At 44.5% G+C, this 15,282-nt stretch overlaps 1 protein-coding gene across 2 annotated transcripts in view; it reads left to right on the top strand.

Moving 5' to 3' along the window:
• LOC115462781 overlaps positions 1 to 15,282 on the top strand; it is a 97,154-nt gene that overhangs the window by 49,738 nt on the left and 32,134 nt on the right. For both annotated transcript variants that reach the window (XM_030192777.1, XM_030192776.1), the window contains exon 5: positions 4,563 to 9,991. In XM_030192777.1, the coding sequence (XP_030048637.1) occupies positions 4,563 to 9,991 (5,429 nt within the window). The remainder of the gene's footprint in view (positions 1 to 4,562; positions 9,992 to 15,282) is intronic.

Here is a 15,282-nt window from a genome sequence, read left to right as displayed (position 1 = left end):
GTACCAAATTTGGGAGTGGTGTTGGATTCGAATTTATCTTTAGGGAAATACGTATCCCCAGTAGGAAGGATTTGTTTTGCCACCTTCAGTTGCTTAGGAGGGTGTGAGTTTTGTTGGAACCACCAGACTTGTCAACTTTGGAACCTGCGTTGATTTCATACCAGTTGGATTGCTGTTATCGTTTATACTTGGGTCACAGTTGAACCACTTATACAAAATATGGGCATGAGACCAAAGGCTAGTAAGAAGTCTTCTGATCATATCTCTGCAGTGCTGGCATAGTTGCATTGGCTGCTTAGTTTACGATGATTTGCCTGGTCTTCTTTGTGTTGACTATGAATCAGAGGAGTACCCAGACTGGCGGGAGGGGGGTCCAGAGCCCGAGGTGAGGGGGCATATTTTAGTTCCCCCCCGGCGCCGCTGACCCCCCCCCCACCACCATTTTTGACCCCTCCCTCTGCCACCACCACCTTTGACCCCCCCCCCCCCGGCGCCAACCCTTTCGACTCCATCTTCCCACTGCTGCCAACCCTCTCCCGCTGCTGCCGCCGCCGTCGGGTACCTTTGCTGGCAGGGGTCCCCAACCCCCGCCAGCCGAAGTCCTCTTCTCTGGCGCGACTGCGTTGCTGATCTGCAAAGGCAGGCTTCTGTTTCTGTGAGTCTGACGTCCTGCTAGCATAGTTGCATTGGCTGCAGATTGATGAGCATCGTGTTCAGTTTACGGTGCTTTGCCTGGTCTTCCTTGTGTTGACTATGAATGAATCTTTGCATTTGCTGCTTCTCATTTTGCTGCCTTATGTTCCAGTTCAAGCCTTTGTTAAAGTTTCCAGATGGTATTTGATTTTGGCATATTCAGCAGTGTGTGTTTGCAGTTCAGCCTTCTTATTTGTGAAATGCTTTCGCATTTGGAAAAGGTTTGTTTCTTTGTGGAATGTACTATCAGCTGAAACCATTGTTGGATGAGTGTAGGGTAGTTGAAAATAGGTGGAAGCGTGTTGGGCCCATAACCCAGAGGTTGATGGATTGAAACCATCCTCTGCTACGATGAGTCCATTTCTTAGAGTGGAGGAGTGGCCTAATGGGCTTTCATCCTGGGTTCAAGTTCCACTGCAGCTTCTTGTGATCTTAACCCTCCATTGTCCCAGATATATAAACTTAGATTGTGAGCCCTCTAGTGCCAGAGGAAGTATCTGCATGTAATATATATTTCTAGTAGTGCTATAGAAATGATCAGTAGTAGTGTTATGGCTGTTATGTTTTAGGCATAGGACTGTGGGGGTTGGATTAGTTGGGGAGTTATTTGTATTGTTTATTTTTTATTGTCACACACTTCGAACTTTCTTTTGTGAAGCATCAAATCAAATTATGGAAAATCAGTACCTTAAAAGTAAGGGTCCTGCTCCTCTACACTGAAAAGAATGTTGCAGTTCCAGTGGAATTGGTGCTTCCCAAATTATATAGCTGTGGTTTTAAAATTCTGCCACAGGAACACAGAGGGGCATAATCGAACTGTGGTCCCGAACCGTATTATCAAAAAAGATGGCCGGCCATCTTTCATTTCGATAATACGGTTGGGGCCGGCCAAATGTCAGAGATGGCCGGGTTTGAGATGGCCGGCATCAGTTTTCAGCGATAATGGAAACCAATGTCGGCCATCTCAAACCCGGCCAAATCCAAGGCATTTGGTCGTGGGGGGAGCCAGCATTTGTAGTGCACTGGTCCCCCTCACATGCCAGGACACCAACCGGGCACCCTAGGGGGCACTGCAGTGGACTTGAAAAATTGCTCCCAGGTGCATACCTCCCTTACCTTGTGTGCTGCTGAGCCCCCCAAATCCCTCCAAAACCCACTCCCCACAATTGTACACTACTACCATAGCCCTTACAGGTGAAGGGGGGCACCTACATGTGGGTACAGTGGGTTTTTTTTTTGGGGGGGGGTTGGAGGGCTCCCATTTACCACCACAAGTGTAACAGGTAGGGGAGGATGGGCCTGGGTCCACCTGCCTGAAGTGCACTGCACCCACTAAATACTGCTCCAGGGACCTGGATACTGCTGTCATGGAGCTGGGTATGACATTTGAGCCTGGCATAGAGGCTGGAAAAAAATGTTTAAAAATTCTTTTTGTTTGAGTGGGAGGGGGTTGGTGACCACTGGGGGAGTAAGGGGAGGTGATCCCCTATTCCCTCCGGTGGTCATCTGGTCAGTTGGGGCACTTTTTTGAGACTTGGTCCTAAAAATAAATGGACAAAGTGAAGCCGGCCAAGTGCTCGTCAGAGCCGGCCTTCTTTTTTCCATTATCGGCCGAAGCCGGCCATCTGGTAACCACGCCCACGTCCCGCTTTCCGTACCCTGCCGAAACGCCCCCTTTAACTTTGGCCGGCACTGCGACGGAATGCAGTTGAAGCTGGCCAAAATCGGCTTTCGATTAAACCGATTTGGCCGGGTTCAGGAGATGGCTGGCCATCTCCTGATTTGTGTCGGAAGATGGCCAGCCTTCTCATTCGAAAATAAGCAGGATAGTTACCTATGTACTAGGACCAGGTATTCATGTGGGAAAACCACAAAGTGAAAGCTGAACAACTGGTGAGTACTTAAGAGAACAGTGTCAACATTTTTCACACATTGGAATTTTGTTATACTGCCTGTTATAATCTACCTAAATTACCCTGGTCCCTAACCGCCTCATAATCCAAAGTGAAAGACGCCCATATTACGACCCAAATCAGGAGATAGGCATCTTTCTCCCGTGGGGGACCAACTCGGTATAATCGAAAGCCGATTTTGGTCGTCTCCAACTGCACTCCGTTGCGGAAGCGAATAAAGATCACGGGGGCGTGTCAGGCATGGCGAAGGTGGGACTGGGGCGTGGTTATCAGCCGAGGAGAGATGGGCGTCTTTAGCTGATAATCGAAACAAGAAGGGCATTTTTGACGAGAATTTGGTCCGCTTTATTTGGACCCTTTTTTTTCAGGTCCTAGTCCCAAAAAAGTGCCACAACTGACCAGATGACCACCGGAGGGAATCAGGGATCACCTCCCCTGACTCCCCCAGTGGTCACTAACCCCCCTCCCACTAAAAAAACCACACTTTAAAAACGTTTTTTCCCTGCCTCTATGCCAGCCTCAAATGCCGTACCCACCTCCATGACAGCAGAATGTGTTCTATCCTGTGACAGCCTTTCCCTGGTTCTGATGTGGGTCTCGGGTGAGTGTGACACCTTTTCTGTTAAGGGCACTGCAGAGTCACATCAGCAATGCATTGTGGTGGGGGTAGGGTATTGGGCTCCGTGATTCCACTAGCTTCTGTTAAATGCTCACGATGTTGGTAGTTGGTAGGCTCTACTCCCATGGTGCTTTTCCCCCTGCTTACTGGGTCAGAGTGTGCCCTGTTTTGTTTCCGGTAGTCCATGAGGTAGTGGCCATTTTTGTAAGCCAGTTTTAGATCCCTTTCATGTGTTAGCCAAGTTAGAGAACTTAGTTCTTACCTTGAATGTTGCTGAAAGAGGGCATTGTACACCATTCTGCCAGCTCTGACCTACTGCTAATCTCAGTACCAGGGAGACTCTTTGCCAGTGGGGCACAACCTCTGATCTGCAGTTAACTGTGAGTAAACGTGGTTATTCCAATAAAGAACGTTTTCGGAGAGATTAGTCTTCAGGTGTCAACTGGTGTGCCAAGGTTATACAACAGCAACAAGTCCTAGAGGCCTGTGTGTATGCAGGTCCCTGGAGCACTTTTAGTGGGTACCGCAGTGCACTTCAGGCAGGCGGACCCAGGCCCATCCCCCCTACCTGTGCTGGAAAATGGGAGGCCTCCAAAACCCTTGTGCTGGTAAATGGGAGGCCTCCAAAACCCACTGTACCCACATGTAGGTGCCCCCTTCACCCCTAAGAGCTATGGTAGTGTTGTATATTTGTGGGTAGTGGGTTTTGGGGGAGGGGGGTTGGGGGTTGGGGGCTCAGCACCCGTGGTAAGGGAGCTATGCATGTGGGAGCTTTTTCTGAAGTCCACTGCACTGACCTATAGGGTGCCCAGTTGGTGTCCTGGCATGTCAGGGGGGTGAGTGTACTACGAATCCTGGCCCCTCCCACGACCAAATGGCTTGGATTAGGACATTTCTGAGCTGGGCATTTTTAGTTTCCATTATCGCTAAAAAAAAACAAACGCCCAGCTCAGAAACGACTAAATCCATTGCATTTGGTCCGTACAAACTGTATTTTCAAAATGAAAGATGGACGCCCATTTTTTTCGAAAATTCGGTCTGTCCCGCCCCTTCACGTACCCGTTCTCGGCCATAGACGCCCATGGAGATGGACGTTCGCGTTCGATTATGCCCCTCCACGTATCTCAGGAATATCAATTTTCAAAGGGACTGAATTTTTTTTCCAGCTCACTGAAAGATTTTGTTTCTAATTCTTGAAGGATTCTGTTAATATTGTTGTCTTTCTGTAGTACACCGTCTTAAGTGGACCATTTTAATCCAAGAAAGGAGTATATAAAATGTTATTAAATAAATAAATAAAACATGATCTTTCTCTTGCTTGTGTTTTTATATTTAAGGGTCAAGAAGCTGAAGATAAATTTAGAGACCTTCTAAATGAGAATCAGATCCAGGAAGACCCAAGTATGTCATCCTGTGACATCAGAGAACGCATGAAAACCCTTCAGTATCAACTTATCCTACAGTATTTTACGGAGAAGAATTTTTCCATTTGGAGCTTTAATAGTCTGAACATAACTTTGGCTAACCTGAACCCGTCCCTAAGAGAAGCCCTCAGTCTCCTCCAAGCAGTGATCCACTTAGGACATGAAGAGTTGGACATCGTTAAATTATTGCCGCCCAGTACAGAAATTGATGATAAATCCAGCTGCATCATTCATCTCATACATGTTCTTTATAAAACCAACAAGACCTTAGCATGGAAACTCTCAAGAACTATCTTCTCCGAACTATCCAACACAAGCCAGGAGTACCTTGGCCAAATATTATTTAATGGAATATGGACCCCCACACAGGCTGTCACCTTTAGCCTTCAGGCTTCTCAAGCCATTGATTCACAAGAAAATGTAGAGAGAATTCTCCAGAAGGCTCAGACATATAAGATTAATGCCAATTCTACCATTACTGCTCTTACAGAAAATGATCCCCTAAATTATCTTCAACTAAGTGTGAATAAAGAAAAAGACAAAGATTCACAGTCTATTCTGGATGAGATGAGAGCAAATAAATATCCAGAAAAAATCCTGGCTGTTCTTGAACCAGTCCTTCAGAGGATGGAAATGAAGATTCCTCAATACTGGTCTAATATTAAGCAAATGGAACTTTCTGATGAAATGAAAAGGGAAGGCATAGCTTTAACGAGGTCCTTGGACTTAACAAATCCAGATCAGGAAACATTGATTCAAATTCTTCATGGCTTATCAATTGCTGTTCAGGATGCTACCACCACTGTAAAAGATTCTGGTGAGGTGAAAGAAGGCTATTTCCCAAGACAGACTCAGCTGGCATCTCTTGTGACTCTTCTTCTTTCTAAGACACCAGAAATCAGTGGTTGCCTTCTGGAGATTGCAACCGGTGAAGGAAAGTCTGCTATTGTGGCCATGCTGGCCCTTATCCAAGCTATCCGTGGAAGGAAAGTCGATGTTATCACAAGTAACCCAGTACTTGCTCGTCGTGACAAAGAAGACTGGGAAAAATTGTACAAAATGTTTGGTGTGTCTTGTAATGTAATACCTCCACCAGGGTTAGAAGAAATCACTGATTCACAACAAAGAGAAAAAGCTGTCAAACAGGCATATAAGGCTGATATTCTGTATGGGACAGTCAGTAACTTCGCTGCTGACATCCTTCGGCAGGAGTTTGAGAAGAAGACAACTCGAGGAGACCGACCTTTTGATGTGGCCATTGTCGATGAAGTTGACTACATGACCTTAGATAGTGGTGTGCAAGTTACTTACCTCTCACATGCAGCCACTGGGATGAGACATCTAGAACCACTGTTGGCTGCTATCTGGGCAAAGGTTTGCACATGCCAACAGATTGAAGATGCTCAGACTGGGGAACGTTTCTGGACAACAGGAGCCCAATACTTTCACAAAACTGCAGCAACAGCTGTGATGGGATCTGAAACATCTGAACATTTCAATCCACAGGACATTCTGATGCCTGGGCTGCCGCTGGGATTCTTCACTGAAGAGGATATCCAGAAGCTTGCATCTAAAGTAAATGAATCAACAGGTGAAGAATCAAAGGCTGATGACTCTGAAATAAAGGAAATCATGAATAAGCTTGACCCCCCTCAACAACAAGATCTTTTAACTCTGTTCCAAAAGGTTTTGGAAGATTCTGTACTATTTGTATGCTGCAAGGTGCAGAATGGTAAAGCTGTCAGTTGTGATGCAAACTCCACAGTAGCACATGATAACAAGATCCAGATGCTTCTTCTTGAACATGGCCTGGCTTGTACAATGGTAAGTGAAGAAGACTTGATAACAGCGACAGTTAATGAAATAGAATCCAGGCTTAGATTTACCGATGTCTACACACCTCCAAATGAGAAAACTGATGAGAACTTCCTTATAGTGCCAGGATATCTGAAGGAATACACAAACAACAGATTACCAGTCTTTGTAGAAAATGCTTTGAAAGCCATTTTAATGGAGACATACCGAGAGTACATGATTGAGTCTGCTATAGATCCAGGGAAAGATACAACTGTTTCAGAGAGTCAAGATTATGATGAAATTATCCCAGTTGACTTCAGAGCAACAGGCATACTTGAGAAGAACAAACGCTGGGGAGATGGCCTACAACAGTTTCTGCAGATGAAACACCAGTTGGCAATATCACCTTTAACAAATGTAACTAATTTTATGTCCAATTTCCATTTCTTCAAGAGATACATTAAAGGTACTGGCATGTTTGGGATGTCTGGGACCTTAGGTGATGAAGCAGAAATTGATTTTCTTAAAAAACATTTCAATACGTCTTGTTTTCCAATCCCAACACACCGCCACATAAAGAGAGTTGAGTTGCCAGCTCTTCAGGTGGAAGGAGGAAATGATACATGGATCAAAGAAATTTGTAACCATGTCAGGGACAGAGCAAGTGAAAAGGACAGGCTTAAAGGCCAAGCTGCGTTAGTGGTCTGTGAGGATGTCAGAACAGCTGATGAACTTCAGAAAAAATTATTAGAACATCAGGCTGTCCCCAGTTCAGATAAAATAACAATGTACACACGAAGTGATAGGCACAACGTGGAAGGGAAAACATTTAAACCTGGAGATGTAATTATTGCAACTAACCTTGGTGGAAGAGGCACAGACTTTAAGATAAATAATGATGTGAATGAGAGTGGTGGTCTATGTGTGATTCTTACCCACTTCCCTAAAAACATGAGAGTTGAGAAACAAATATTTGGACGTACATCTCGGAAAGGAAACCCAGGTATGGTACAGATGATATTAAATTATGAAAACCTGGCCCCATCCTACCAAGATCAACCAGTAGAGATCATGAGACAGCTGAGGACAGATTATGAGAAGAGACGCATAGCTGATATGGAGGATGATGAGTTATTGGAGGCCACTATGCGAGAGGACTTGTTTAACTTTTTCTGCAACCTTCTTAATGAGTTTGATGGAAATTACTCAAAACGAGAAAAACTGGATATGTTCACCTGTTCTGACATGGCTCTTCTACGCAATGTCTTTGGGTGTTTCAAGAGCAAAATGGATTTCAAGCCAGCTTTGAATGCATTAAAGGAGACATGGGCTCTATGGCTCACACTCCACGAAAAAGACATTAATGACCATGCAAATGTAGATCAGCTAAGGAATGACCTCAGCCAAGTAGTAAAAATGAAGATAAAGGAAGTCCTGGAAGGAAACTCCCAAAACTTCTATGACTTCACAAAGTTAGCTCTCGATCGTATGTATTTACACAGTGCGGATAAAGACAACGATTATGGAGCATTAGAGTACTGGAAGAAAGCAGAGAGTACCGATCAAGTGTATTGTGCAATGTCACTGTACAATCGAGCATATATTACAGTTAACCTGGGAAGGAATGGCTACATACAGAAAGCAATTGATTTATTGAATGACACCAAAAAAGCAATTGATATCTATGTATCTGAGCAGACAAACACAACTGTCGCTGGCCAGTTGTCCTGTATTGCACAGTTTGAACCTCACTATAAGGAAGAACCAAACTTCACAAAGCAAATGCAATGTCGAATGAGCTTGGTCAAGTCCTGGATTGATTATATTGACAAATCCACAGAAAAGTTATCGGCACTTCAGAAAGAGAATGAAGATGCTATCACTAAAGATGTAGCTGTTTTCACATTGTCTGATGGTCAAGACTATATAACAACAGAGGAACTCAACTCACTGTATGACATGGGCCTTTCGTTTGTCTTTGAGGTGGAGAAGAAGCCGCGGTTCTGCATTGATGCTCTTATCTGCGCTATCCTTGGGGCACTGCAGATTCTGGCTGGGATCCTGGTTTGTGCTCTCTCCTTTGGGACAGCCACCCAGTTTGGAATGGGCCTGATTTCAGAGGGTGTTTCGGACATGATATCTGGGATAGTTGGTATGGTGACTGGATCCTTTAGTTGGGCAGAATGGGCCATCTCCAAAGCCATCAGCATTAGCATGTCCGTAATGACTGCCGGCTTCAGTATAATTAAGAAGGCAGTAACAACTGTGTACAAAGTGACAAAAAGTTTGGTGACAGGAGCCAAAAGCTTTGCATCTGTGGCAGACGATATCATTAAATCAGGAAAAGCCATATTCACTTCCGTCAAAGGCACAGTAACATCAGCCGTTTCTTCAATCAGCAAAGAGTCCCTGCAACAATCAATAAAGACTCTTGCGACAAGTTCAGCTGCAAGAAACAACTTCATACAGGCTGCGAAGTTTGCTGGGCAGGAAATAGTCAAAGAAGGAGTGATGACGGCCTTAGAGACTGGGGTGGAAGAGGCGTTGCAAGCCACTTTTCAGGCCATGTTTGAGAACAGCTTGAAGGAAACTATATCTTCAGCAATGAGAGAGAATACCACCATGAATAAATATCTAACGAAGTTTATTGTTATTCATTCAGTACCTGAGAGTGTCTTAAAGTCTGGGAAAACATTTACAATTATATCTTCTCAGAAAAGAAACATGAAATTTATGGTACAGAGCGTCTGCAGATCAGCAGTTAATGATGTCACAAATGATTTTGCCACATTCAATACTGTGATGTCTCATCTGCAAACTGTAAAATCTGTAGCATTGACCGTGATGAAGGAAGCCAAGGTTAAAGGATCTATCCTAAAAGGTGTTAAGTTCATTTCCGAATTTGGAAAATATACAACTGACTTTCTCAAGATGCTGAATGCCATACCTACTAAAGCCATCATTGACAATAGAGTGGTACCATTCATAGTTAAACAGATAGATGCCAGCCCATCTGCAGCTGAGTTCAAGGAAGATGCCCGGTGTGACACGCCTGATGTGCAAACACTACGAGATGACTTGTTGAGCACTGCATGTCAGGAATTAGCTAAGAATTTCGTAGAACTCCTCTCAAGCCGTTTAACGCGAATCGTTAGTAAAGTTGCCAAAAAAAATTTTGGAGAGCATGTCACAAACACTGTGGAGAACATTGTGGGAAGCAAAAAAACAAAACAATTCTTTGATGATCAAAGCCATGGACAAGAAATGAAAAAGATACAACTAGGGAGAGGAAACCAGACCTTAACGGAACCTCAGCAGAAGAAATTTGATGAATATGTGAAGAAGCTGCAGGATGAGAAGCATCCGGCAACAGAACTGCATCTGAATATTCTTACCAAGAGTGACCTGCTGCAGGGGAAGGGAATCCAGATCCAAATGGTGGATGAAAATGGGAAAAAACTCTCCACTGAGACATATCCTGGAAAAGACAGCTCAGCAGGGACCATCACACTGCAGCTCACCAAAGAGAGAGAGCAAACAGGAAGGTAAGACCAGGAGACCGTGCAGCACGAACCATCACACTACAACTCACCAGATAGAGATGGAGAGAGAGAGAGACAGAGACAGCTCAGCATAATCCAGATAATCAGATAGAAAGAGAGAGACACAAAGAGCAAACAGGAAGATAAGACCAAGAGACAGTGCAGCACAAACCATCACAATACAACTCACCAGAGAGAGAGAGAGAGGCTAAGGAATAAGAGACATACTCCAGATAATCAGATAGATAAAGAGACAGAAAGAGCAAACAGGAAGGTAAGATCAAGAGACACCGCAACAGTGTAGATCACACTGCAGCTAACCAAAGAGAAGATAGATAGTCCCAACAGAGCTTAAATGAGAGGATCACATTGTTTTGGGGCTCATTTTCGAAAGACAAAAATGTTAAAAAAAGCGGCACAAAGCAGCAGATGGACTTTTTTTCTTGCAAAAACGTCCAAATCACCATTTCCAAACCACATTTTTAGACATCTTTCCATGCAGTTTATCTGTAGTGCATCCATATCACAAGAGGGCATATCAGGGTGGGATTTGGGCGTTCCCATAACTTGGATATTTTCTTCGATAATGGAACAAAGCAAAAACGTCCAGGGCTAAAAGACATTTTGGTCTGGACCCATTTCAATCACAACTGTCAGAAAAAGGTGCCCTAAATGACCAGATGACCACTGAAGGTATTACCCCCACTCCCTCAGTGGTCACTGACCCCCTCCCACCCCATCCCAAAGATATGAAAGAAAAAATTCATTCCATGTTATAGCCAGTCCTATTAGAGCAGCAAGCAGGTCCCTGGAGTAGCCTAGTGGGTGGGTGGGTGCACTATGGAGAAGGGGACCCAGGCCCATAATCCACTCTGTTACACTTGTGGTGGAAAGTGTGAGCCCCCTAAACCCCACCAAAATCTACTGTAGTCACGTATAAGAGCTATTGTTGGATGCAGTAGGTTTTTGGTGGATTTTGAAGGGCTCACCATACAATATAATGGGTTTAACGATGAGATGTGTACCTGGGAGCTTTTCTGCAGTGCCCCCTAGGGTACCCACTGCTCTACTGGGATGCCTGTGTGGCCAGTCTATTAAGAATGCTGACTCCTCCTACATCCTAATGGTTTGTTTTCTGCATTTTATACTTAGATGTTTTGTGTCCAGCTCCTTTTTCTTTTGTGACCATTTTTGAAGAAAATAAAAGTCCAAGAAAGTGGCCATTTTCGAAAGAAAAATACAGAAGTTTATTAGGTTTGAAAATGGCCTTATGCCTGTACCATATACCATGGTCACGAGTACCTGGCAGAAATCCAATTAGTAGCAACATTCTATGCTACCAATCCCAGTGCAATCCCTATGTCTATCTCAATAAGAGACTATGGACTTTTCCTCCAGGAACTTGTCCAAAACTTTTTTAATCCCAGATACATTAACCACTGTTACCACATCCTTTGGGAACGAGTTCCAGAGCTTAACTATTCATTGAGAGAGAGAATATTTCCTCTTATTTGTTTTTATGTATGTTTAAATCTGTTTATTGAGCATCTTGGAACTTGTACATAATCACAAATCAAACCACATAGATAATGTATCTAACTCATAACAATGTTCCCGTGCATTTTACATTTTTATCCCAACCCCCCCCCCCCTTTCCCTACCCTCAGATACCTATACAAACATATTTCTCATAACTCTTCAACATTGCCAGCATGCAACTACTCCATTTCTCCCAGAGAACCCAAATACCAGGGTCCCAGTACCTAACCTCTTAGTATCCACTATACAACAAACTTCTTATTGACAGAACTATTATGCCATTCATTGTGCAATGCTGCAAAGGGTCTACACTCTTATGGCCCCGCAGCTGCAAGTCGCCTCTGCGGTGTTTGCTCTGGCATCTGAATGGTCAGAATATGAACCTTAAACCCTCCCCACCCACCTTCCCCTCCCTCCCTACCCTAGCCATGCAATAAGTCCTGATCTAATGCAAGTAGTCTCTCAGTGTAACGTGATCCTCGATCTATACCCATCTGACACAGCGAGGTTCGTCCTACCCCTCTCTTACAAAGTTCTAAGTGCAGTCAAAAATTCAATATGAAGCTTCTCCCCCGTGAGGGCAAAGTCAGCCATAGTGGTTCCCATTGCATTCGAAACTGTTGCCCAGGTACACTATCCCATGATTTAACCTGGCATCTATCTGTTCTCATCTGGGCAATCATCTGAGATCTCCAAAATGCCAGAGAGGGTCCCGTTTCTGATGTCCAAGATTTTAAAATGGATGTAAGCCCAAAATAAACAGCCATTTGTATATATCCTTTAAATCCTGCTGGCGGTGGAGAAGTGTAACTATTTTTGAAAAAGATTATTAAGGGATCTTTCAACATTGTACATCCCCACTGACTATCTATCGTCTGCAAGAGCCCTCCCCAAAACTGTTGCACTCGTGCGCAGCGCCAAAACATATGACCCAAAGATGCATTGGCAATTCCACATTTGGGGCAAGAACCATCACAATTAGCGATCATTTTAGAAGCTCTCCTGGGGGGTATATACATTCGTAACAGGATTTTATACATATGTTCCCTCTGTGGAATCGAAATCCTCATAGTGTATAACTGTTTTATAAAGGATTTACATAAATCTTCAGTCACCTCACAGTTCAAGTCCTCCCTCCAGCCACGGACCAAGCGTGCATAATCTATCTCAGATGATGTCTCCCTCAATTGCTGAAGATGAAACCTGAGTGGCACAGACATCTGCGCCCCCAAGGAATACATTTCTGCTAACACTTCTTGGACGTCTTCAGTTAAGTCCGTCCAGCATAGGGAGGAAATGTAATGATGTAATTGAAAATAAGCAAAATGATGACTTGTCTCCTCCCCCAATACCTTCGTTAATTCTGATAGGGCCTTTAACCTCCCCTCCTCGGTGAGCACATGAGATAAATATATTAACCCCTTCCTTGCCCAACGTATAAACACTCCTCCACCCTGACCTGGAGGGAAAGCTGGATTATCACAAATGGCCAACCATGGTGTGATCTTACCCGAAAACTGATGTCTTCTACAGATCCATCTCCAAGTAGCTTTCAGAGCTGGTAACAAAGGATGATGTGCTAGCGCGTGTGGAGGCATCCCTTTCCCCCCATGCAAGAGACTACTAAAATGCCACCCCGGGAACCACCTAACCTTCGCCTGTGTCACAGAAAATTTAGAGGTACCCCGGAACCAGTCATTAATGTGTCGCATTTCACATGCCACCGATAAGGTCTTTATACTGGTCAGGCCCATCCCACCACAATCCCTAGGCGATGTGAGAGTGGACATCGGGAGTCTGGGCCTTTTCCCCTGCCAAAGATATCGTTGGAGAAGGCGATTCACTCTCTTTTCATCTGTTCCCTTCAAAAATATTGGTAATTGTTGAAATAAATATAGCCACTTGGGGGCAATCAGCATGTTAAAAAGCGCTATTCGCCCCCACAATGACAGTGGCAGTCCCTCCCAGAGTGTCAATTTCCGCTTTGTCAGCTCAATCATTGGTTTAACATTGCATGAGTAAAGCCGTTTTAAATCTCTGGGGATCAGGACACCTAAATATTTCAATTCTCTATCCACCCATCGCAAAGGAAATTCCCCCCTCCACCCAAGTTGTACTGTCTCGTCTAAGGCCATTGCACAAGATTTTTGTAAATTTAAGGAGAAGCCGGAAAGCCTGCCAAATTCTTTTATTTTAGACAGAGCCTTCCGCAAGGAAACCTGCGGATTCGACAACATCATCACAATGTCATCCGCATATGCCAGCGTTTTAACTATTTCAGAGCCAATGTCCACCCCCACCACCTCCATGGAGCTGTTCAACACTCTGATTAAGGGCTCTAGAAAAAGGTCAAACAATATAGGGGACAAGGGGCACCCCTGTCTAGTTCCCCTATATATGGGAAACCAGTCTGATCTACCCCCATTTACTGCTATATGTGCTCCTATTCCAGTATATAATGTTTTTATGGCTTTCCAGAACCCTTCCGGCACTTCCATCCACTGCAATAAGTAAAAAAGGTATTCCCACCCCACATTATCGAAAGCCTTAGAGGCGTCCAAACTGACCAACACTGCTGGATTCCCCCCAGAGACACTCTTGGCCATTGCCAATAAAATTCTGCGAACGTGCAGCACCGAGTGTCTCTTCGGGACAAACCCCACCTGCGCCGTACTCACCACTCCCGGAAGATAACCAATCAATCTATTCGCCATCATTTTGGATAGAAGCTTAATGTCCACATTTATCAGTGATATGGGCCGATATGATTCTGGATCTTCTGATGGTTTACCCGGTTTAAGGAGCATAACTATTAGGGCTGTGTTTTCATGTGGCGGGAACGTTCCAGAGTCCAGCACTGCATTATAGTACTCCAACAAGGACCTCAGCAATGGAAGCTGCATAGTTTTATAAAATTCTCCCGAAAAGCCATCAATCCCCGGGGAAGAATTTAATTTCAACCCCTTTATTGCAGTCTGCAGTTCCTTAGGTTGGAAGGGGCCAGCCAAAACTTCTTGAGCCTCCGTAGTGAACTTTCCCATCCCTGCCTTTTCCAGAAAAGCTACCACCTCTTCTTTGTTCGGAGGGCTCCTGCGCGCGTATAGATCTTGAAAATATTCTTTAAATATCTGCAAAATTCCCTCTGTGCGATTTGTCACTCTCCCCTTTGCATCTGTTAGAGCTCCTATAGTCCTATTACCCTTCCACGATTTTGCCATATGGGCCAGGAGCCCACCCTGACGGTCTCCATGCCTGTAGAAGCTATATCTCTGAAAAACCATCTGTCTTTTGGTCTGTTCATGGATCAATGAATTGAGAGTTACCTGCAAGGATAGATAATTTTCTCTATTAACCCGAGAAGGGGATTCTAATAATGCACGCTTGGCCCGTCGCAGCCGCCCAGTTAGATTTATGATGTTTGCCGCTACTTTCTTACGTCTCGTGGCTGTGTACTGAATAATGTCCCCTCTCAGAACTGCCTTTGCTGTGCACCAAAACAGCTTTGGATCCTCCCTGTGCTGCTCATTATGAAGGGAGAACTCCTCCCACTTCCCCTGCAAGTATTTAAGAAACTCCTGGTCTTTGACTAAGTGATTTGGGAATCGCCAGCGCTTTATGGAATGGCGGTCCCCTGGTGCCTCCAGCACTACCCCTATCGGCGCATGGTCAGAGATCACCACCTGTTCTATCTGTGCCTCCGAGATCTCTGAGAAAAGACTGGCTGAGACAAACACATGGTCTAAATGTGCCCAAGA

This window comes from Microcaecilia unicolor, chromosome 2, assembly GCF_901765095.1.
Source record: "Microcaecilia unicolor chromosome 2, aMicUni1.1, whole genome shotgun sequence".
NCBI classification, from domain to species: domain Eukaryota; kingdom Metazoa; phylum Chordata; class Amphibia; order Gymnophiona; family Siphonopidae; genus Microcaecilia; species Microcaecilia unicolor.
Note: the sequence above shows the minus strand (reverse complement) of the source record. Positions and strands in the feature narration are given on the sequence as shown.